Genomic DNA, 26,226 nt, shown 5'->3' on the forward strand with positions numbered 1-26,226 from the left:
TGAAATTTAATAAAATAAAGAATTACAATTTACACCAAAATTATTTGTATATTTTCTTCTCGACCTTGATCATTTTAAAATAATGCTCTGTGAGAAAAGGAATCTTAAACCAATTCTTTACTACTTTCTTATTGTTCCTAAATTCTTTTAAATTTAAAATTCCTTTTAAATATCATTTTTAGAGAGGCGAGCCGAGGGCTGCGGGAGAGGACGTCTAGCTCGGATCCCGAACCCAGTCCGCCATGTGCCCATGGCTCATGGCGGGCTGGGCCAGGGTGGCCAGTGCGCCATTTTGCGCCAGGCTGTGCCTGCTGGCCACCCGGCCGGGGAGCTCTGGGGTATTGGACATCTGAATCGCTGCTGAGATAGCTCTAGAGTGACCCCACTGTTTCTGGGATCTGAGTCAATCCTAAAGATTCCCAATGCCAGTAACTCTTCCTTTGAAGAACTTCCAATCCCTTAATAATGCTGAGCTTTGAACACCTATCAAGTAAAAGATAAGCTCCGGCTTGTGTAGCAGGCTGGCACCTAATGGTCCTCGGAGCAACCACGTGCAGGTGCGTGATTTACAGCTAGGAACGGTCCCAATCTGGGATGCCACAGCTGGGATGAGGTTCCCACCAAGGGGTGTATGTGCTGGAATGGGGGCTGCGTTCTATCTAGGAAACAGTTGCAGTCACCCAAGGCACTAGTGTGGGCTGGGATTGGATGCACCAGGCCGGTTCAGATCCCAGCACCATCTGGTGTTATGGAGAAACAGGGTAGATGTGGGACTGACTAGGCTGGGTCTCAATCCCCTTCTGAGCCATGTGTGAGCTGTATGTGGGTATGGATGAGCCATGGCTGGGCTGAAACATCCAACAACAAGAGTCAGAATGGGGTGAAAGCCAGCCAGGAAAAGCCACTGTTCCTGCTAGGACAGGAGGTGAACTGAGTAGGGCTGGCTCAAGAACCCCCTGGCAAGCGCAAAAGCTGGCATTGGGAGGGGTTCTGATGGAGGAGCCTGGGCAACTCCTCTGGCAGGACACAGTCCCTGCAGGTAAGCGCGAGAAGCATGATTGGAAACAGCCCAGAATAGGCCATGGAAAGTTTCCCACTGGCATGCATTCGGCATGGGTCAGGAGCAGACCAGGCTGAATCAGTTCATGTCATCCTCTGGCAAATCCGATCACCAGAACAGAGTGTGGAATGGGCCGGGTTTGGTTGCGACAAAACCAGTACACATTATGGAACGCCAGGGCGTGGTTGCCTGTACTGGATATGAATGCAGCACCCATCCAGCACACGTGAGATCCAGGAAGGGAGGGGCAGAGCTGGCGGGGGGATTAAGGGGCTGGTCCCCTCGCTGGACAACCACTCCCACTGGAGAGTGTTGGCTGGGATAGAGACAGACACGACTAAGCAAGGCTACAACACCTGTGCGCTGCATGTGGACAAGATCAGGGCCACAGCATCAGCTGGCAGAAGCTGGCACTGGGGACTAATTCTGTTGAGTCAAATCACAGGACCACCTAAAGAGTGCATAAACCGGGACAGAGAGACCTGGGAGGGAAAAAGTGGGTTCCCCCTTCTTGGGTCACTATTCCCGTGGGAGGGCATGAAAACTAGGACGGGGGCTGGGATGGCTAGATAGAGAGGTACTCAACAATATCCGTGAGGGCTGGATGGTTGAGTTGGTTAGATAAAACCAAGCTTTAATACCCATTGACAAGTACCAGAGCCAAATGGGATGGGGGACAGATTGGTCTTCTGCTACACATACTGGCAAACCAGGGTAGGGGGCGGTCTGGTGGGGGTTATTGTGGGTCGCCCCAACTAGGCTACAGCTCCCACTGGTTGATGTAAGGGCCGAACCAGACTGGACTGCAACACCCATTGGTTCCAGTGCAACTCGGGACTGAAAACAGAACCAACACAGCAATTGCAACCACCAGCTGATCAGGGTGATGGACTGTGCTGGGCCCTGTGCTTGCTAGAACATACAAGAATCTGGTCTGGGAATACCTCAAAGTATCTTTGGAGATCTCCCCACTTGAACTGCTGGACTCAGAATTCTAACCAAGAAAAGACAGAAGACAGAATAGGACAATCATTCATCTCAGCTACATGTTGGCAGCGAAATATGGGACAAATGGAGACTTCATGATGGACCATATCAATCAGTGGACCACCTCATCGAGCGAAACTGGCAGTGACTCATAACTGGAGAACTATTAACTCCACTTGAGCACATATCTCAGAGCATGCCCCACATACGGGACTTGGGGTGGGCGGGAAACCGGGTGGGGCTTCTCCCTCAATATCCCCTTTTACCTCAGATACATGATGGAAACAATATGGACATAATAGCATTGCCCACCTCCCTATCCCCCTGAACCTTTTTTTTTTCTTTTTTCTTCTCTTTCTTGATTTTCCTTCAACTATAGTTAACTATGTAAAGATTGTCAACAACAATACAATAAAAAAAAATATATCATTTTTAAATGATACTAATTTAGAGCAAGTTCTAATTCATTCGGTAGGTTAAAGAATGGGAGAACTTTTACTGGACTAAGCTATCTATTCAGAAAACAGAAAGTCTGTTTTCGTAATTCTGAATTGTTCACACACTGAAGATACTCCGTGTATCCAAGACACAGACTCAAGTTACAGGTGCTCCCAACTGCTGCTGTGGTCCAGTCTCGTCACTACAGACACAACAAAGGTCGCCACCGTCGGCACAGATCAGTCTTTTACTTTTTGGAAAGTGTTTTTTGCTATTTCTCTATAAAAATATCAGGAAGGGTCTTGAGCAACATAATTGATCAGTTGATCCTCAATGCAATTTCTTCTTCAGGTCAGTGTAAGACTGAAGTATGACAAGCAGCATTAACAAAGGAATTTCACTGTGAGAATACTGACCATGATAGGTATATTTTAAGAAACAAAGATTTTAGTCTAGGACAGATTTGCTCCGACTTTCAAATGTACATGGATCACCAGGAGGTTTTATGGAAACACACAGTGTTGGGTTTATCCCCAAAACTTCTGATTCTGCAGATCTGGATGGGTATACTTGTCTTACAGGTTTCCAAATGATGCTGATATTGTAAGTCTACTGCTAGTAATAACTGCTATTCCAGGGCTAACATCTGATTTAAATCTGTAGGGAATCAATTACATTCAGACAAAAATAAAACAGTTAAAACTTAAAACTCAGTATAATCATCTGTTGAATGCTATTGTAAATTTCTTAATTTTGTTTTTCAATAGCACTTTACCTCTCCAAGTTCAACCATAAGTTCACAATATCTCTGAATTTGTCCTAATCTCAAGTGTATTTCAGCCGCTTCCTTTAGTCTTTCCTCTTTAGTAGGTACGCCAATACCACCACCAAATTTTGACATCTTGACTGTTGTCAGTTCTTGGGCTTCAGACTGATTAAAAAAAATTAAATAGTTTTTTTTATTATCTAAGATATGGAAATAATGGATAATCATGAAATCATCCTATAAATGTTTCAAAACAAGCAAATTTAATACTAAAATTATTTTCTACAGAAACTTCGTAATTCCTTAAGCCATTGCTTTGTGTGGGAGATGGGTGAAGACTGAGAGAGGTTTCTCCTTAAAATATTCCATGTATTGTGGTATACAAAAGTCCTGAGTCCTGAGGCCAAAGGGTAGTGATAAGATGATCGAAAAATAAAAAGCTCTAATAAACAAATAAAAATCACTACCGCATTTCAGTTGGGGTTTACACCGCTAATAGTTTATGATTTAAAAGGTACTTCCACTTTGTAAAAAACAACTTCCATTTCAGCATCAAATCCAGATCCCTGATACAAATCTCACGCTCTAATAATTAATCATAATTAGCCATTGATATTTCATTGAGAATATATAAACTGTTCTTTCTGGCTTCAGGATGAGTTTCATTGTTGATACTGGAAAATTTCCCAGGAATCAAGTTGTTAACGTTTTGAAATCCATTCAGCTACGGTATAATTAGGTTTAATAAAACACACCCCTCAGGATAGACCATTAGATCTTCCAGGATCAAAATCATTGTATATTGTGTCACTATCCTTGCGTAACAGGGTAAGAAAAAAGCATTTCAAGGAGTTCCAATGACTTTTAAAGAATTTCATGTCAACCTTTCAAGGCATACACTTTCAAATAATTTATGTTCTCATGATTTTATATTCTAAGACTCATCTCATCCCTATTCACTTACATCAGACTACCCAACTAATTACAAATGTCCCCATGATACACAGAAGGTACTTGAAAATGTTGGTGGAAATGGGATTCAACGATATTGGTTTTGGGGTAAAATTTTTTTGATGTCCATGTATAGGTTTTTTATAATAAGCATTTCCTGAACTTTCTACAAGACCCCTATTGCATGTATGTGTATATACAGTACCCTTTTTACTGCATAAAAACAAAACAAATGCTTGTGTACACCATATTTCCATCTTTCCTTACCGTTCTAAATTTAATCAGATGTTTTAAATGCACTATTCCTTTGCAGTAATTCTGAGGAAGTAAGCTATCATCTTGTCCTTTTATCACAGCAACCAAATTCCACAAATTGTCACTGCCACCTGGAGGCTAAAAAGTTTATATAAGATATCCAAAGATGTAGTGAATTTTTAAAATCCAGATTTTCTATATCTTTAAAAATAATACAATGTACATATATATAATGAAACATGAGCAAAATAATGACTACAGATTATTCTACTTACTGTACAGTACAGATTATATTAAGACAGCTCTTTTAGGTTTGGGGTTTTCAGTGATTTTTCATTTTGGCTAAAGGAAACGATAAGGTTTAATTCCTGTGATACTTACCGACAAACATTCCGAAAACCATCTGAGCTTTTTCGCTCGAGGATTACCGGTTTGTTTCTCTATTTCCTGTTTAATGTCTCTTGACACTTTACCACACAGTAGAGGAGGGGTGCCTTGTTCAATAACATTATCTGAAGAACAGACACAATTAAGTGAGAAATGAATCTTTATAAAATGTTATCTGAAAATAAAGTCTCATACATGAATATGTGTCGTACCAGTGTTCCCAATAACTTCCTCCCAAGTTCTGTCTACCAGAATATTGATTTGCAAAGGAGTAATTAAAGGTGTTAAAGACCAGAGCCTCACTGTTGAGTCACGGGAGCAAGAGGCCATAGTGAAGGGACGACTTGGATGGCATGTCAGACCTGGAGAAAAAAAAAAAAACTAGTATAATGAGACAAAACATTTAAAAACACCTTCTATCTATGAAGCTTCATAGAAATGAATTATGGAGAAATATGAGTAACTGAAAGGTTGTCATGACCAATCTTCATTTACATTAATACTTTAGCTAAAATCATATAAGAATACAACAAATCATTCAGCATATTATGTAAGTAGTATAAAATTGAATAATTATAATATTAGAAAACAAATGGTCCTGGCTGAAAATATTGAAACCATATTTCATTTGCTTAGGCAACAGATATAATATTAGTAGCGAATATAGTAACTATGAATCAAAAATCACAGACTTTTAAGTTTAAAGTATCAAAAGATAGAATATTCTTGTACACTCAAATTCACATTGTCTCAATGAAAAATACATACAGATTTGAATGATTCGACTGGGGTTACTTTCTCTAAGGATTTAGTTTTGTATTATTAGTCCACATTTTCCTTATCAAAGATTGGACATGAAGGGAAATACAAATGTAAAAGAGAGTAAACTGAACGGCAAATGATAATACCAGCTCAATTATACTCAACAGTTAATATCTTATTTAAAGACAAAATGGCTAAATGGCATGGCTAAATCAGTTATATTTTCTCTATCATTAATTTCCTGTTCTAAATTTACCTCATGTAATGACAAGGGGAAAAGGAAATACCAGTGTTCCTGTTACAAACTAGGGAGCTGTAAAAAGTTCGTTTTAAATTCCATTTGTCTATGAACTTTTTGAAACTCCCTCATGTGAGTCCTGGATGTCTGCATGTGTGCCTTGTTTGTGAACGCAGAAACACTGATATTCCTTGGGAGACCGAGATGGAGGGAGGGAGAGAGAAAGCATATGAGACAGGTACGGAGGAAGAGAGATAGACACACACACACACACACACACACACACACACACACAGAAAATAATTACCACATGCTAACAACACTCATCCTCTGGACATTCCTACTGTTTTTTTTATCTTGTCATTTATGTGTTCTGATAGCTCAAAGATAAGTATTCATATTTCATCATGGAAAAATATGCAACCTACAAACTCTGCAAAACTTTAAAGGCACCGTTTTCGTAAAATATAAGCATCATTAATATATCATTATAATACATGAAAAACACTTTACCATATACATCTGCCCCATGATCATAGACAGTATCCAGACAAGTTCCTTCCCTGGTGTCCCACACTTTTATAGTATAATCCCAACTGCCAGATACCAGTAGATATGGAATCTCAGTATTCCACATTAATCCCCTTACAGGTGCAGTATGTCCAGAAAGAATATTTATGCAAGCATCTTGAGTATAATCCCATATTCGAACAGACCTGAAAACAATAGCACGTGTATAATTAAAATTATAATTTATCCAAAATATTAGCATGTTAGTGGACCACATGACTTTCAAAAAATTTAAAAGCATGGTCCATTCTCTTTATAACAGAAACCAATAATTAGAGTTACCTATTTTAGGATGTTTTGTTTTCGGTTTTTTATTTGTTATCTATTACTGATGGTAAATTCACTATTCTACAATTTGTACATGAAAATTGCATCTTAAAATGAAATATCCAGAACACATGTAATCACATGTAATATGTCTAATAACAAAATAATTTAAAATCACTCAAATTCCCATCATCATGAAAGTATACAGTATATGCATATGAGCATTATTTGAAAATCATTTAATGTTTATGCTTTTATCAATGGAGTATATCACTACTTTATATTTTGGTTAGTACACAACTTGTCTGAAAACTATGGAATCAACTTCAGATCAAGTAAAAATATGAAATGCTGTTGAATTAATATTTGACCTCATTGTAAATAAATATATTAAAATTTTCCAAATCAAAATCAATTTACGATTTTCAAATAGCAATTCGATTTTCACAATCAGTATAATTTTTTGTCTCAGACTTATACAAAGTGACAACACAAAAAAATAAGATGCCAAAGATTAAATTCATGAAACTGGAGACACATTAATTTTTTATTTCTTTAATAAATAGCTTTGCTTTACATAAAAGGTCCTTTTTCTTCTGACCTCCCTTATCTTGGCCCCATAAATACAGCTGGCTCTCCTTATCTGAAAATTTCTCATTCACAAATTCAATAAACACCAGATCAAAAATATTTTTAAAATATTAATTGTATCTATAGTGAACATGTACACAGTTATTCCTCCAGGTCATTATTACTTAAGCGATACAGAATAATAACTATTTTCATAGTCTTTCCTTTCTATTAGGTATTGTAAGTAATCTAGATGTGATTTAAAGTTTATGGATGGTATGGGGAGGTTCTGTGGAAATACTGTCCTATTGTGTACAAAGAATCAGAGCAGCAAAGTTTTGAATACATGGCAATCTGGAGTGCTGGGACCTTATATCCAAATACAATGTAACAAATTTTTGGTGTATTTAATATTTTAATGTTGATATCTTATTTAAAGTTTCAAAATAATTTAGTGCTATTGTAGGAGACAATGAGAGAGCTCCCCTTCCTTCTACAAAACTGTTATGAAGTCACAACACAGGATTTTTGGTCAAAATTTAAACTGTTTTGGATCCACTGAAATTAGTCACATGGTAATCACCTGATTGGGAGTATAGTTTTATCTTACAAATACATACATTTCTAGAAAAATGTTAAGCTCATGGCTTACAGAACAGAAAATTTAGAATATAACAATACTTACCCATCATCAGAACCACTGCAAAGAACTCCCTCCCTCAGAGGAGACCATTTAACATGAAACACTTTTGCTGTATGCCCATTAAATATTTTCAGTGGTTGATCGGAACTGGTAGCTACATAGTAAACACGGACATTTTTGTCTTCACAGCCAGTGGCTATCATGTCCCTGAAATATCAACAATGGAGCATTAGAATGGGAAAACTTGATGTTATTTGTTACCGAAAATTTTTACAATATACAACAGTTCTAATTTCTAAAGCCAAATTCTTAACAAGGTTAGACAAAACGCTTACACATGTAAAAATGCTAACCACACTACCGGTCATTTGCAGAAACAATTCTAGGACAGAAAGTATCTCAGTGTTCCATTTTAATGAGTTGTTTTGTATTTTGTGGATCTAAAGTGATTAGTAACACATATTTATATATTCTTTATCAATCTGTTCAGACTTGGTGACTTCTTTCTTAACTTTTATATCATGGCACTATTAGCTGTTAAGAATTCCTCATGGCTAGTAATAGAATTTGCTAACTAGAAATAAGGATTACTATTACACTTTCTGGTCATTGGTAAATTTGTTGTTGTTGTTGTTACGTGGGGACAAAAAGCAATGTTCTCCACTGAGAGAAGGCTGGAAGAATCACTGCAGACCAAGGTTGTCTCATGAGACAGTAAGTTACATTGAACTTTTCCATTCCTCTCTAGTGGATTTTCTCTCGTGAGATACTTTCTGATCTTTTAATGTTCTTTGTTTCTTATTTTATCAAGAGTAAATTAAAAAAAAAAACTACTCAAACTCTAGTAGTGGAAGACAAAGAGGCAACAAATGTTGATGTAGGACAGTCACATACTAAAAGTCTAGTTCTTCAGAGGCTGACGACACAAGCTTCCAAGTAAATCTATCCTCCTAACTTTAGTCAATCAAAATGCCCCCTTTCAAAAATGAAACAAAAACAAACAAAGAAACAAACCAGAATGCCCCCTTTCCAGGATGCATTTGCTTTATCCCGGATTTAAAGGATGCCTGCCATAAATATGTGGATATTGAGCTTCTTGTGGAAACCATGGGGCTCAAGTGTCTTCACACCTGGAGAAGCACCACCACCCAGACCTCTCCGGAGGTCACTGACAGGAAGGTGCTCTCCTGCAAGAGACCATGGCTGTGAGTCCCATGCTTCCTCATGGCTCGCTCTCTCTTCCTGCACCATCTGCTCGCTCTCTCTCCCTCCACCCACTACCCCTCTTTTCTAACCGCTTGACTCATCACCCAATCATGACCGTTATAACTGTGTGGGGCAATCCAGGCTTATGTGTCTGCATGCCAACTTGCTCACCTTTGAAATAAAATTTGCTGTCACTTCATGCACTTTATACATGTCTGCACTTAGCTCGTTAAGGTAAAAACAAAAGCCTGGAGTAAAATTAATACACCCTTAGTCTACACCAACGTACTTGCCAGAATAAAGTCCATTTGAGGCACACCTGCTTTAACCACTATATAAACAAATCCCATGTTCTGAAGATAATGGGAAATGATATAATCTGAAAATCAACTCTCAAAACCCTCCTAAAACTACCAGTTGATAGTTTCAACACATGGGTTAAAACACAGAAATATACCAGTTTGTGAACTGGATGTCCATTTGTAAGTGCTCAGATTACATCTTCCAAAGACCTACTTGGTAAACAGATTAGTTTCTACATTTGAGAAAAGTATGTTTTACATATGTACATCATGATCATCAGACATAAACATTTTATAAATTATGTCATAAACATTGCAAGAAGGCACATAAAGATGTTCAAATGGTAACTTTAGAGATACCTTATGAATAAACGCTAACAAGTTTCAGGTAATTGACTTACCCACTAAGTTTTTTAGTGAAAAATAGAGAAATTAAAATATTTTATAAACATTTTAAATTTATTTGGTGCACTTTGTGGCAAGCTAATTAAGTACAAAAGACTTCAGCGGCATCTCCAATTTTTTTTTTTTAGAAAATCTGTTAACTAACCATACAGCATCAATTGGCTATTTTTCACTTCAAGTGGTCAAATGATTACTAACCTTACAAAACACAGACATAAGAATGTCAAACTGCTCTACTGGTCAAACACAACATAAGATTTTACTGATTTGTATATTAAAACTATTGACTATCTACTACTTTCCAGGCATAGTGAGGGGGTATTTTGCTAGTGGTAACTGCAAATGATAAAGAACTTGGTGTCTCATGGGGCTTACAATTTAGAAGGTGAAACAGTGAACATGCGAACAATTACACAACTAAAATTGATTGCATTACATTAAGTGCTCTAAAGGTACATTTTGAGGGAAATCTACCTACCATACAGGTCACTTACACTTTTCTATAGAAACGATTTTTGAATTGAAAGCTGAAAATTATGTAGAAGTTATCTATGTGCAGACCAGACAGGGTTTACATCATGAAGTGGGTGGCAGAATCCTAGACAAAGAGGTTCATTATAGATGAAAGTCTTGAAGTGACAGCCAGCTGTGTCTCCATGTGGGAGTCACAGCTTCAGCCTGCTTCACCCTGCTCAGTTCATAACTGTTACCCTCTCATTCTAACTCTCTTAAATAAAGAAATCTTCCAAATGTGATTTGTAAAACATTAACAAGAGATTTCAAATATAAAATGTTTGCAAATGTAGACATCTAAAGGTTCTACTTTAGAGAGATTTAATTTAAAATCAATTTACGTTTAAATGACAAATACTGAGAACAGCAGGAGAGCTGAAATTTGAAAGCCACTCATGCACATTCCATATCTTGGGAAACTATTCACAACAGAACACTTAGCGTTAATCAGGAGACAATGCAAAGTCATAGTGGAAGGATACTAGCATCGCTAGTAAAAGGAGTTAGACAAGGGGCCACTAATAAATGTCGCAAATAGACTAAAACATCATTCCCAGCTGTTTTTCATGCTTTTTTCCAAATATTAAAAAATTGTTTTGAGAGCAGGAAATCAGTGTTTTTTGTTTATGAAAACTTGTTATTTATAAAGATTTAGAAGTTTATAACTATTTTGCATAATTCTTTTCAAAACCAGAGACTGACTAGAGGATATTAGCTGCACTTCACAGACTAAGATGGAGTAAATCAGTATTTCTAAATAATGTGAAAACTTCATAAAATAAAATCAACTAAAATGAAAAGACAATCACAAGGCTCCTTCTTATTTGCTAGTTGACAACTTTGAAATCTTACCTTGAAAGAGTGATAAGTGTAATCAATGGGAATAGCATCAAATTTCATAATTATATTAAATACGTGAAATACACTAATTGCTTATTTCAGGAAAAACTACTTACTTGTTGTTTTGGCTCCAATCACAACCATATACAGCAGCTGGATGTTTGTATTTGTGTAGCACTTTATTATCAACTGTTCGAATAATACTGAAATGAATAATGACATATTTATGAAAAAACTTATAATAAGAGAACCAAGCACTGTGTATTTTATTTTTCTAATATTTATTTATTTTCAGTAGAAAGGAGACACAGACAGAAAGATCTTCCATCTGCTTGTTTCCTCTCCAAATGGCTGCAGTGGTTGGAGGTGAGCTGATTTGAAGCCAGGAGCTTCTTCTGAGTAGCCCACAAGGATGCAGGGTCCCAAGGCTTTGGGGCCATCTTCTACTTCTTTCACAGGCTACAAGTAGGGGTCTGGGTGGGAACTGCAGCAGCTAGGACACGAAACAGTGTTCAAATGGAATGCTGGCCTCTGTAGGAGGAGGATAAGCCAACTCACCATCGCGCTGGCTCCCAAACACTGTATATTTTAATTTTAAGTACCCTAGTTGATAAACTTTGCAAGGCAAGTTTTGTAAGTTAGTTAAGGCAACATACTTAAATCAAAGATGACACTTTTTTTATTTAGAAGTTATTTTCTTATATTTTCAGTTAAAATAAAGGGGCTGGTGCAGTAACTTAAGAGGCTAATCCCTCCTGGTGATGGTAGCATCCCATGTGCACATATATGTTCCAGCTTCTTCACTTTCTTTTTTTTTTAATTATTTATTATTTAACTTCATTAATTACACTGTATTATGTGACACAGTTACATAGATACTTGGGTTCTCCCACCCCTCCCCAAACCCTCCCACCATGGTGGATTCCTCCACCTTGTTGCATAACCACAGCTCAAGTTCAGTTGAGATTCCCCCATTGCAAGCGTATACCAAACACAGAGTCCAGCATCTTATTGTCCAGTCAAGTTCAACGGCTTCTTAGGTATACCCTCTCTGGTCTGAAGACAGAGCCAGCAGAGTATCATCCCAGTCAATTGAAAGCTCCAACATACCATCAGCAAAAATTTACATCATTATGGAATTAATTGACATAGTAATGAGTAACCAATATGTTAAAAGTAAATGCGAGTTCCCAGCCACCTTCTGTGACCACCTCACCTATACTTCAATTTAGTTTATACACAACATATAACATTCAAAACATACAACGCCAGCATAATACTGAATGGAGAAAAGCTGGAACCCTTCCCACTGAGATCTGGAACAAGACAGGGATGTCCACTTTCTCCACTACTATTCAACATAGTCCTAGAGGTACTCGCTGAGGCCATAAGACAAGAAAAAGAAATCAGAGGAATCCAAATGGGAAACGAAGAAGTCAAACTCTCACTATATGCAGATGATATGATTCTTTATGTAGAAGAGCCAAGAGACTCAATACAGAGACTGCTAGAACTTGTACGAGAGTTTGGTAGAGTGGCAGGGTACAAAATTAATGAACAAAAATCAACAGCCATAGTGTATGCGAACAGCCCCAAGATGGAAAAAGACTTAACCAGCAAGATACCATTCAAAATAACAGAGAAAAGTATGAAATATCTGGGAATAAATCTAACTAAAAATGTAGGAGACTTATTTGAAGAAAACTACAAACTACTTAAAAAAGAAATTGAACAAGACCTCAAAAGATGGAGTAACATCCCATGCTCCTGGATAGGTAAAATCAATATCATTAAAATGTCTATACTGCCAAAAGCAATATATACATTCAACGCAATCCCAATCAAATTGCCCAAAACATTCTTCATGGTACTGGAAACAATGATCCAAAGGTTCATCTGGAAGCACAAAAAACCACGGATAGCTAGAACCATCCTGAAGAACAGGAAGTTAGCAGGGGGAATCACAGTTCCGGACCTCTGGACATACTATAGGGCAGTGGTTATCAAAACAGCGTGGTACTGGCACAAAGATAGAGAGGAAGATCAATGGAGCAGAATAGAAACACCAGAAGGAAACCCACACAGATACAGCCAAATAATCTTTGACAAAAAGACAAATGACAATCCAGGCAAATGGGAAGGTCTCTTCAATAAATGCTGTTGGGACAACTGGTTAATAGCCTGCAGAAACAAAAAAAATAGATCCACATCTCTCACCATACACTAAGATCAGATCTAAATGGATAACAGATCTAAACCTACATCCAGAAACCTTCAAACTTTTGGAAGAAAATGTTGGAAACACACTGGAACACTTAGGGGTAGGCCCTCACTTCCTAAAAAAGACTCCAAATGCAGTAGAAATCAAGACCAAAATAAACAATTGGGACCTCATCAAACTAAGAAGCTTCTGTACAGCTAGAGAAACAATCAACAAAGTAAAAAAGCAACCCACAGAATGGGAGAAGATCTTCGCACACGACATAGGTGATAGAGGGCTGATCTCCAGAATATACAAAGAGCTACAAAACAACCAAAATGTCAAAACAAACAAGCCACTCAAGAAATGGGCATGGGAAATGGGCAGACACTTCACAAAGGAACAAACCCAAATGGCAAATAAACATATGAAAAAATGCTCAAGTTCCCTGGCAATAAGGGAAATCCAAATTAAAACATCAATGAGGTACCACCTAACGCCAGTAAGACTGGCCCACATGAATAAAAGCACCAACAACACGTTGGCGAGGTTGCGGGGAAAAGGGATCCCTACTCCACTGCTGGTGGGGCTGCAGGCTGGTACAGCCTCTATGGAAATCAGTATGGAGAATATTCAAACAATTCAAATTCAACATACCGTATGATCCAGCAATAGCACTCCTAGGAATATATCCAGAACACTTGTTTTATGAGAAACCAACATGCACTCCTATGCTCATACCAGCACAATCAGTAATTGCAAAAACATGGAAGCAACCAAAATGCCCATCAACAGAGGATTGGATAAGAAAGCTATGGTTCATCTACTCCATGGAATACTACTCAGCTATTAAAAAAAACAAAATGCAGTTCTTTGTGGCCAAATGGGCCAAACTGGAAACCATAATGCTAAGGGAAATGAGCCAATCACAAAAGGTTAAATACCACATGTTTGCCTTAATTTAAGCTTCTTCACTTTCAAACCAGCTCGCTGCTAACAGTCTTGAAAGGCAGAGGAGAAGATCCTAAGCCTTTGGGATGGTGCACCTATGAGGGGGACCTGAAAGAAGCTCCCGGCTTCAGATTGGCTCAACTCCAGCCTTTGCAGTCATGTGGGGAATGAGTCAGCAGATGGAAGATCTCTCTCTCTCTCTGTGTTTTTCCTCTGTCTTTGTAACTCTGACATTCCAAGTTAAATCAATACATCTTTTAAAAAAGAAAGAAAACAAAAATCTTAAAATGTAATGATGTAACTAATTTATGCTTTGGCTATCTAGCTTCAGAATTGAATAGTTTAAAACTTACGGTATTTAAAACAACTCATGTAGAAGAAACTTGGTGATATGTGCCATTAACATTTAGACCTATAAGATATAGCATTTTATAAGATATTCCTATGATATAACTAGAAGAAACTAGGGATTCAGATTATCTCCATCTCCACTATCAAAATATCCTATATTACATAAGTGCAAAAATAAAAGAAGTTCTAATATGCTGCTTTATTGTTACTATTATAAAGTTGCTATTGTTTCATTTAAAAAGAAAGAACCTGAGAATAAATTAATATTTTACAGAATTTTTAAAGTATTCGGAAAAGACATTCTTAAACATTAACAGGTCCATCAAAACACTTCAGGTTACTGGGAGTGGTGGTGTCCAATGCTTAAATATGCTGTTACTGGATGTAGTATTTCTTACATAAATAATGCCTGGAAGGTATATGATACTGTGATAAGAATAACATAGACATCCTATTAAAAATTCCTTCATGTTTTATTGAGCAATTTAGTCTTTTAGCAATAATTCATATAGTGTTTGCATTTAGAAGACAATGAATGGTTAGTTTAAAAAGTACTGTTGCCTTGCTATTTACTGTTGAGATATTATAGCAATATACCATACATTTACAAATAATATTTATAATATTTGGTAGGGCTGGAAAAATATCATTTATAAAAATTAGGGGGCCTGGCGGCGTGGCCTAGCGGCTAAAGTCCTCGCCTTGAACGCCCCGGGATCCCATATGGCCGCCGGTTCTAATCCCGGCAGCTCCACTTCCCATCCAGCTCCCTGCTTGTGGCCTGGGAAAGCAGTTGAGGACGGCCCAATGCTTTGGGACCCTGCACCCACGTGGGAGACCCGGAAGAGGTTCCAGGTTCCCGGCTTAGGATCGGCGCGCACCGGCCCGTTGCGGCTCACTTGGGGAGTGAATCATCGGACGGAAGATCTTCCTCTCTGTCTCTCCTCCTCTGTGTATATCTGGCTGTAATAAAATGAATAAATCTTTAAAAAAATAATAAAAAAAAATTAGGAAAAACCAAATATGTTTTTACACAGCGTAACTTTATGCTATCATGTATTATACTTACCAGAAACCATCACCACTGCAGGTTGCTATTCTTTTGGAATCTTTGTGACTCCACGCAATGCAGAATATTCCATCTTTTCCATGCTTCAAAAAATGCAAAATACCTATCAATAAGAAATAATTCACCCCTTTTTTTCTCTTATTTACTTACTTCTTCTAAGCATCATTTTTCTATTAGGAACTTTCTCTGTATGATACTAAAAGACATTCCTGTCAAGAGCAGAAATCAAGGTATAAATTTTTCAAAAAATGTAGATGAACAAGAATGAGACTTGGAGACTTGATTATTGCTAACAGCCTTCATTTAAACTGAGGAACAGCAGGGTTTTTCCTGTATTTGCCGTGTATTGAAATCTTTACCTAATGCAGTGTTAAGATGGTGATTGCAAAGTGAAATGAAAATATGAGACTGTAAAACTTGAGAGAGAAAGAGAGAGAGAGAAAGAGAAATGCTAGGAGAATGAGAGGAAGGAAGGAAGGAGGAAACAGGTGGGGAATGCAGGCAGGAGGGCAGTAGAAAGGGAAGTATCACCATGCTCCAAAGTTATGAAATAAATGAATTTTTTTCAGCTTATATAAATGAGGTTACTAAGAATACTATGTAGAGCTGTCATACTTAACAACAGTGCCACTGTTTGTCAGCCATAGACAAGGCAGCTATATTTCATTTTGTTGGATCCAGGGCGAAGCATTCAAATCTGCTTCGTCAGCTATCCATTGACAGCTCCGAGATGCAGACAGTCACCTACAGGCCTTTAAACGTAGTACCTCTACAAATACAAGGATACTGCAACTAGTTCATGGAAAAAATAGAGCTAAAAGATAAGTTTCTTTTGCTGCAAAATTAATACATAGTTTTAAAAAAATGCATTTCCATGAATGTTCTGAAGGCATACAGTAGAAGAAATGTTACAAGCTGCTACTGTCTGTTATGCTAAATTTCAAAATTTTCATTTTTGTTACAAGAATGGTTTTAAAGGTATGTCTATAATTTTCTTTTTCTGTTTTTCCACATTCTAGGATGGGGAAAGGTCAAGAGATAAAATTACAGCTGGTGTGCCAAAAAGTTTTACAATACTGGAGAACATATTACATATGGTATTGTCAATTTTCAACTGTGTGATGACGAATAAAGGCTGTAACTAACCTAGTTGTAAATTTTAATTTAAAATTTTCTATTATATATAATACAAAATAGTATTGCCATTAACAGGGATACTGTGGCATTATTAAGGGAAAAACGAAAGTGGTTTTTTTTTGGTACCATATGTTTTAATGTTTCTAAGTACAGTTCCAAACTGCTTTTTAAAAAATTTTTGTTATTATTTTCCATGACAGTTTTGTAGATTCCCTCCTTTCCCTCCTCGTTCACCCTCCACCGTTTCCCCTTCCAGTGTTTTCCTCCAGAGTATCACAGTAGTATAGTCCTTTAGTCACACTTATAAGTTTAATATTCTCCTACTTAAGTGCATCAGGGCATCATAGATGTAGACAAAAGCAGAAAATACAGTATAATATTGTCAAGGTGTAGCTGATTCACTGGGAGTCCTCCTTTTATTTGGGGGCAAAGATGCATATTGCAATGTATCTTCACCTCCTGAATGCTAATCTACATTATAGAGTTCATCTATGATAATATGTATATATAATTGTTCACCTATACACTTGTCTGGTATTTCGCATTAAGGTTATCTTATATCAGAGAGAACTTTTGAAACTTTTCTTTTTGGGATTGGTCTATTTCACTGAACATAATGGTCTTCCAGTTGGGACCATTTGGTTGCAAATGGTAGAATTTCATTGTTCATAATGGCTGTGTAGTATTCCATGGAGAAGATGTACCACAGTTTCTTTATCCATTCCTCTTTCAACGGGGATCTGAGTTGTTTTCATGTCTTTGTTATTTAGTTTACTGTTTCCATCTCTTTTCAGGTCAAAGAAGACTTGTCATGGTATATGTAAAAATCAAATTAGTTTCTAATTTATTCATTTCAGTGGTGGAGATTTTCTTTTCAGCTTCTTTTATTTGTATGAAAAATATACTTCAATCAATCTGCTTTCCTTTTGTGAGGCACAAGAAGCTTAACTGTATCTGGCACTGTTATTGTGTCCCATAATATTGGACAGGGGACATAAGCATTGTTGATATTGGTCTTAACTATACCATCGAATGCTGAGAAAGACATGAATGGGTGTTAATAGGTGGCCCTTGTGCTGAGCAGCTGAGTTGCCAAAATCATGCTGGAATTATAAAAAGCACTGATGGACAGATTAGATTTCAAGATGAGGAAATTCCATATAAAATGAACATCTGATAAAGTAAGATTACACTTTTTGATGTTAGGTCAAAGTTTCACAAACAAAATAATTTCTTCTTACATCCTATATTTAGTATGGATGAAGTTGTGCTGCTGTTGGAGAGTACAAGGCAGTACAGGCATTGTTGAAATGTATGCTTTGTTTTGTACATAGAGGAAACAAAGAATGTGATTTAAATAATCATTTGTCAAAGATGCTTCTTCTGAATGTGAAATTGCTTGCTGATGGTTACTAGCATTAGCAAACATTCTCTAACATTTTGTGTTTGCTACATTCCTGCTCTATCCCCTGAGAAATCTAGGTTACTAAAGTGCATTCTCAAAGGGATTACAGTTTCTTTATATACAAAGCACATGAAGTGTTGTCAAGACAATTATATGTTTAGTAAGATTCAACAACTGTTTAAAAATGAGCAACATTTCAGGATAATGAGAGGCAATCTTAGATCCTATTCATATTTTCCCCAAATCCATACCTAGTGTTGTAATTAAATTGCACATATTTTTCAAATACTAATGGAATTCGGCAAAATATGAGGTGAAATGTTAAGGATAAATACACTCTGTGACATTGGAAGTAGAAAATTGGTAGGTTTTAGAGATTGTCATAGAATAATAGAATTTGAGAACTGGAAGGCAATCTTAAAAATTACATGATATTTCATCACTGGGTACTTGAAGAAAAACATTCAAGGCAACAGAATGATTCTCCCTATTTCAACAGCTAATTAATGAGGGAACGGGGGCTATCACAGAAGATTTGTTCTAATTTGGTGTTTTCATTAATTAATATTTCCCTAGGCTTTGTGGTGAACAACTCAGAATTCTTTTGAATCTCTAACATGAGCTTAGGCAAAGTTTTTTGTAGCTTAGGCTCCATTATAATTTTTAGAATTTTATTTCAGCATGTAAATATCTTCTAGGATTACTTTTGAACTGAGAGAACATAATTGTCATCAGGTTACTAACTATGGAGGGAGAAAAACATCTAGCAAATGTCAATTAGCTTCATAACAATAAATATATCTTACCTCATTAAATCGTTGTATCATTTTGCCCTTCTGAACATCCCAAATAAAAGCACCATTTCTGGAAGTTGCCCCAGCAATGCAATTTAAACCACCTTACAAAACAATTTGTTAGACGTTATGTTGGATATTGACCATAAATACGATTCTTTTCAAAACTGTTGTGGTACAGTGGATAAAGGAAAAGGTTAAGCTTTGAAAATGTAAGTTGAGATCTGTAAAGGTTTTAAATAAAATTTTTGTAACAGAAATTATAAAATATATAGTTGCATAAATATATTAAGTAAAAAGTGAATAACACAATGAGTGGCTCCACTATATAATTTAGCAATAATTAAAGTACAACCCATTCTGTTTTTCACAATCACTAAAATATTTCTTTGGGGAAAATGTTATTGTACTATTTGATCCAATTCTTTTGTAACTGGCCAGAAGACTGCTGTGAAGTCAAATATTGAAATAATTAAGAACATAGGCTACGATACATTTTAGTCAATGGAACAAACATGGTTATTAAGAGTTGCAAGATATTTGTGTGTGTCTCCTTCCTGTAAATTTGCCTTTCAAATAAAAATTTAAAAAAATAAATATGTATTTATGCATATATATTTTTACAAGGAGGTGGTGGTGGCACTGGCTGTAAAAAACCAGGGATCCCATATATACACCAGTTTGTGTCCTAGCTGCTCCACTTCCCAACCAGCTCCCTGCTTATGGCCTGGGAAAGCACCAAAGGATGGCCCAAAGCCTTGGGTCCCAGCACCCAATTGGGAGATCTGAAGAGATGCTCCAGGTTCCTGACTTTGGATCAGCCCAATTCCAGCCTTTGCAGCCATTTGGGGAGTGAATCAGCAGACAGAAAATTCGTGCCACATGCGCAAGTGTGTGTGTGTGTGTGTGTGTGTGTGTGTGTGTGTGTGTGTGCCTCCTTTTCTCTGTAGATCTGCCTTTCAAACAAAATGAAATGAATCTTAAAAACAGTTGTAAGATGTTTTTCAATAACTCTGATTGTAGAAGGCACACAAAAAATTAGTGATTCTTAGCCTCATTTGTGTTGCAGCATCTTTGAAAATAAAGATTGCTGATATAGGCTTACACATAAATTTACTAGAAACTACTTATTAAAAAATTCAGGAGATACCCACAATCCTTGAAGACATCCTTCAAGTCTTATAAACTCAGGATTAAGAATCCTTGTATATGTAGACTGACATTAAAAAATATGGGGTAGACACTGTGGCACAGCATGCTACTTGGCAACTCTGCCTGCATCCTGTACCAGAATGCCTGGTTTGAATAAGACCCTCTGTTTACGATCCAGCTTCCTGCTAATGTGCGGGCACAGCAGAGGATAATGGTCCAACTACCCGGGTCCCTGCCACCCACACGGAAGTGCTTGGACGGAATTCCTGGCTCCTGACATCAGCATGACCCACCGCCAGACTTTATGGCCATCACAGAAGTAAACAGCACATAGAAGATTTCTCTCTCCCTTTTTCTAACGGCTTTTCACATAACAAACCTTTTTAAAATATGTACGAATATGCTTCACATTGGCTATAAGGGGATATTAAATTAATGTATTACTATTAGGAGCAGAAAGTACAGCATTTAACATGCATATGTATACTTTATAAAGAAAAAATACATTTTGATGTATAAAATTATGTGTTATAAGGAAACAGCATTTGGGAAGTTAATATCAAAAACTTCCTTCCTAAGACAACTCTTCTCTTGATTGTATAGGTGAGAGCTGCATGTTTCGGACATCAAAGAACACATCCTATTATGGCATAACAGTTCTTCAATATTATAAATGTATAATTCATATGGACTTACATAGTTGTAATTTAACTATTAGTTGGCACACAGATGGTCTCCAAAAGTTCATGGAAATTGCAAATTCTCTTCTATTTTCTGATGAACATTGCAAAATATCTTTATAAATCTTTCATATTTGCAAAAATGGATGTAATAGAGAAAGTGATCTATAATCGCTAAAAATACATTGCTCTTATTGCTTTCTTAAATTCAATTCATGTGAAATATTTCAGGAAAATTTCTAGAGCATGAAACGGCTATATCTTTAAAGGCTAGGTATACAGATGTGTCTTTCCCATGTGATCTGGTTATTTAGAAATGCTCAAAAGCAAAGTACCTATATAGGTAGTATATCCTAGAATGTCTCAGGATCTGATTAACCAATAATACTGGTATTCATATGCCTCTACCGTTACATCATCAAAGACACAGAAAGTAAAAATATACAAATGCAAATAAAATTTAGAAAGGTAAACTAATGAACAAGTTAAATAAGATATTTTTTACCTGGAGCCCATGAAATTGAATAAATAACTCCTTCATTACCCGGGGAAGTATACACTGCAGTTAACGTGTTTATATCCCAGACTTTTACAGTGCCATCAAATGAAGCTGTTGCCAGAAGATTTGGATCATCAGGTTTGAATTTGCAGTCAAAGATAGTCTCCACATGTCCCTGGACACATATTATTAAATGTCACAACTATTGAGAAAAATTTATGTTGTATTAAATAAACCATAATGTTGGATCAGGCTGATACACGTGCTGCGGCATTTCAAATATTAAATCGTCACCGTGACTGAATGTTGTCTGTGCTCTAACTTGTATAATAAGATGAGTATTTCATGTGTTTAGAACCAGAAGTGCTCCAGATTTCAACTGTTTTGAATTTAAATCTTTTTCAGTTAGCAATATTCATTCATAGATGATGATATATCTTGGATAAATGACCAAATCTAAATATGCAGTTCATTCATGTTTTATACATACTTTAAACACACTGTATCAATGCAAATTTATACAATATTTTAGTATACCTTCATTTTACTGTAAACTGTCACATGAAGTCAGGTATGGAATTTTCCATTGGTGACATCATGTCAGTATTTAAAAAGTGCCAGATTTCATAGCATTGTAGATCTTGGATTTTTAATTGATATTCAGCCTATATTTTGTACAGAATATCTACAGAAGCCTATGCGTTTCAGTTAGAGTTTTTGCTCTGATATAGTTTGAAACTTCGGATGTGCTTTATACGTACACAGGAACTCACAGTTAAATGTTTCTTATGGTACTGTTTTCAACAATTTCAAATTTGGAGGTTGTGTTATGATATAAGAAATTCTAAGGAAAACACGGCTTGCTTTTTACTGGAAGACATTTTTAAAGTGAGAAAAGCAATGCAAATTTATAATTAAGTTACTTCTTTTCAATATTAGAATCATAAATTTATCATGGTTTTAAGTAAAATATCTCAAAATGAACCTGTATACTTGATAGAAAATCTACCGTATTCAAATTGCATGACTTGTACTAGTACAACTGTTTAAAAGTATTCTTTTATTTCCTTCATTCCTTCTCATGAATTTGATTTAAAAGAACTATTAATCTGGAGTCTAGGTAAAGTTTACCAGATTGTTTCAAACAAAAATTTTTAAGTTTGATGTTTGAAATTTAATTTAAAAGATATATTTCCTAGAATCTTAAAACTAAGACAAAGACCTTTCAAAATCATTCCGTACAAAATAATTTTAACAATACTAACACAGAGATAAAATTAAACATCGTACATGAGTTTACACAATATAGGCATGTATAACAGAAGGAATGACCACAGACATACCAAGTCCCTGAGAAAATCCCACTTCTTGGCGCCCATATCATAAAGTCCAACTCCACCATCCGTGAAACAGCAAACTGCATGACCAGGAGGAAGGGAAAATGCTTGATTCTGTGTCAAAGTTGGTGATGGAAGTGCTTCACTGGTTGATGACGTATAATGATTTTTGGTTGGAGACTGGAGAGAAACTAAAAGAGAAGAAAAAAACAAGCATTTGTGTTAGCAGATTTCTACCAGAATGAAATCATGGGGTTTAACTCCTTTTAAAATTCAGAATGTGCATCGATAAAACCTTATGTGATAATCACACTTTCTGCCAAAATGAATTCTTTGTGGCAATGCCAAAACACATGAAAATATAAGCACAAAATTGGGCACTGTTTTCAAGAGGTACATAGTAGGGTAGATAGAAAAAAATGGATGAAAATAATTGTGGGAGGAATTACAATCTGTTCTCAATGTCTTGTCTTTAATTTTCTCAAAAAAAATCATGCACAGCATGATTCTTTTTGAGTTGCAATCTTCCTTCTAAATAATCATACTATAGCTCACTGCTCCCTAAACACATATATGAATGAGATTTCTTTTTTTTCCAAAAGCAAGTAATTGTTTGCCATAAGGTTCAGGTCAAGGTATAATCCACTTCAACGCATCATCCAAGTTAATAAGCACAATAGTGACACACATTTGAATCCCACTTTCTATCTTTTATTCTACCTTTTTTTTAATGTTCACAGATTTCCGACTTTCCTACTTTCAGCCATAGCAACGTTCTTTGGTTTAGTTATTTTTGTGCATTGTTTGTTCAAGATTTGTTTATTTATTTGAAGGGCTGAATTACAGAGAAAGAGAGAAACTGACAGAGAAGGAGAGAGAGAGAGAGAGAGAGAGAGAGATCTTCCATATACTGGTTCATTTCCCAAATGGCTGCAAAGGCTGGCGCTGGGCCAGGCCAAAGCCAGGAGCCAAGAACTACATTTGGGTGTCCCTTTTGGGTGGCATGTCCCAAGTACTTGAGCCACTAGAATTTCACAGAAAAATTTAAGTTGGAAAGGCTGAAGGTTAAAATGCAGAGATTTTCTGCTGCTTGCCATTACTCACTAAAATAGCTTTCATAGCTATTAACATTTTTAATGATTCAAACAAAACGGGAATGATACAAATCCCATAGTCAATTTATTTTTCTTTAAATTTATGAATAATTCTAATTCTAAACCTCCAAGGAAATTCCACTTACAAAAGATGTATTTATTTTTATTGCAAAATCAGATATATAGAAAGAGGAGGAGAGAGAGACAGGAAAATCTTCTGTCTGCTGATTCACTCCCCAAGTGAGCCGCAACGGCCGGTGCGTTGCCGATCCCGAGCCAGGAACTTCCTCCAAGTCTCCCACGTGGATGCAGGGTCCCAAGCCCTTGGGCCGTCCTCGCCTGCTTTCCCAGGCCACAAGCAGGGAGCCGGATGGGAACTGGGCCACTGGGACACGAATTGGCGCCCATATGGGATCCTGGCGCATGCAAGGCTAGGACTTCAACCACTACGCTATCGTGCTGGGCCCTCCACGTTTTTTCTAAAGCTTAGTGGTATTTTATTTTTCTTAATTCTAGAATCAATGAGTAATAATCAGAAAATATACAAAAACAAATTAAGAGTACATAGGATATTTATAAAGTGAATTATAATCCACTGACAACTACTGAGTATACAAAACAATTAAATGTTACAATTTAAATATTCTGACTACAATATCTTAGTTATAAATGATATGGATAATATATGAACCACATTTAAAATATAAATTCTCTTGATTTGTTGGTTGGACCAATCTCATATAATCCCATCACCACTGGTCTTTCTGATTTATTTTCTCCAAAATTCTTGTTTAATCTTCTTTATATCCATAATTTGATAAGATCTGAATAATCTCACCTAGTAGATTTTTATAAAGGTAAAGTAGCTTTAAATATATTTTTACGTAGCAATATCAGACACTGTATAGTTTTCATGATTCCTTTAGAAAATTTAATGTCAAATACTATTTTTTAAAATTGCTTTTATTGGGCCTGGCGTGATAGCGTAGTGATTAAATTCCTTGCCTTGAATGCACCAGTTTCCCATATGATCGCCGGTTCTAATTCCGGTGGCTCTGCTTCCCATTCAGCTCCCTGCTTGTGACTTGTGAAAGCAGTCAAGGATGGCCCAAAGCCTTGGGACCCTGCACCTGTGTGGGAGAACCGGAAGAGCTCCTGGCTCCTGGCTTCAGACTGGCGCAGCACCGACCGCTGCATTCACTTGGGGAGTGAGTCATGGACAGAAGATCTTCCTCTCTGTTTCTCCTCTTCTCTGTATATCTGCCTTTCAATAAAAATAAATAAATCTTTAAAACATTGCTTTTATTAGCATACGGTATTTGAAATGTCTATATTACTGTCATTAATTTCATATGATAGAAAATATAAAACATTAACATTTGCTGATAATTTTACCTACACTTTTTTTGTGGAGGAGAATTAAGCACGTGTAAACAGTGAAATCCTGTTTTCTTTAATTTAAAATTTTCAATAGGTGTTGTTCTTGAAACATTCCAAATGCGTAGAACTCCCACTTGAGAATCTGTTCAAGTCAGAAGAAGTATATGCTAAAACTTTCATTCAAAAATCACAATATCTAGACATAAAAATAACAATACTTCAATTTGTAAGACTTTTAACATTCTTTAGTGACTACTTTAAAGCTCCCAGTGGACACAAAAGAAAAACAAAATAAAAAAAGTTTGAAATATTTGTCCCACACCCCTTCCTAAAGCATCCACCCTCCACACCCTAATTCACGGCCCACATGGGCATGCATCCCTCTCAACTACGTCAACATTACAAAAGACAAAATCAAAATTTGATAAGTAATAACACTACATATTAAAAGAAACAGCTGAAATGTGATTACATATTTACAGTTTTTGGCTATTTTTGCTCTTCGTTTTCCACATCTATTTATACGGTTAACTATTACCTGCCTTGGTAGCTTCCTCTGATACAGATTATAACAATGTGACTACAAGAAACACACATCATCAACACAGATGTGTTCTAGGAACAAGCTAAGGACAGAAATCTGTCAACTTATAACATTAAATAATCTTTCCCCTTTGGAAATGTTGTAAACTGCTTCACTGCCCACTTTAATTCAAATAGGGACAAATACACAAAGGCCAAGTAGAAAGTCCCCCTCCTTGTAAAAAATGTCACAGGAACAGTCACTTGCCCAAAAGTCTGGAAACAACACAGACTTCGGTGAACCTGCGATTCTGCTTCTAGGTCTCTAACCAACAGGGTGATAACCATATCTCCCCGCAAAAAAATTCTGCATAACTTCCAAGTTCTAATGGGATGGCTGACAAGAGGTGCTAGACATACTTTCCTCTAATAAACAAGGACCAAGTCAAAGAATAAACAGCTATTATTTCATTAAAATATTTCTGGGATAGCACT

The 26,226-nt window shown here is 36.5% G+C and overlaps 1 protein-coding gene across 2 annotated transcripts in view; it reads right to left on the reverse strand.

The window, feature by feature from the left end:
• Positions 1 to 26,226, reverse strand: part of WDR17 (WD repeat domain 17) — an 80,816-nt gene that overhangs the window by 23,302 nt on the left and 31,288 nt on the right. For both annotated transcript variants that reach the window (XM_058669980.1, XM_058669979.1), the window contains exons 6-17: positions 25,229 to 25,351; positions 22,742 to 22,926; positions 21,405 to 21,573; positions 19,080 to 19,171; positions 15,732 to 15,814; positions 11,277 to 11,363; positions 7,937 to 8,101; positions 6,358 to 6,560; positions 5,057 to 5,206; positions 4,839 to 4,969; positions 4,470 to 4,595; positions 3,261 to 3,416 (exon numbers count right to left, since the gene is read on the reverse strand). In XM_058669980.1, coding sequence (XP_058525963.1) covers positions 3,261 to 3,416; positions 4,470 to 4,595; positions 4,839 to 4,969; positions 5,057 to 5,206; positions 6,358 to 6,560; positions 7,937 to 8,101; positions 11,277 to 11,363; positions 15,732 to 15,814; positions 19,080 to 19,171; positions 21,405 to 21,573; positions 22,742 to 22,926; positions 25,229 to 25,351 — 1,670 coding nt within the window. The remainder of the gene's footprint in view (positions 1 to 3,260; positions 3,417 to 4,469; positions 4,596 to 4,838; positions 4,970 to 5,056; positions 5,207 to 6,357; positions 6,561 to 7,936; positions 8,102 to 11,276; positions 11,364 to 15,731; positions 15,815 to 19,079; positions 19,172 to 21,404; positions 21,574 to 22,741; positions 22,927 to 25,228; positions 25,352 to 26,226) is intronic.

The sequence above is a fragment of the Ochotona princeps genome, chromosome 11, assembly GCF_030435755.1.
Source record: "Ochotona princeps isolate mOchPri1 chromosome 11, mOchPri1.hap1, whole genome shotgun sequence".
NCBI classification, from domain to species: domain Eukaryota; kingdom Metazoa; phylum Chordata; class Mammalia; order Lagomorpha; family Ochotonidae; genus Ochotona; species Ochotona princeps.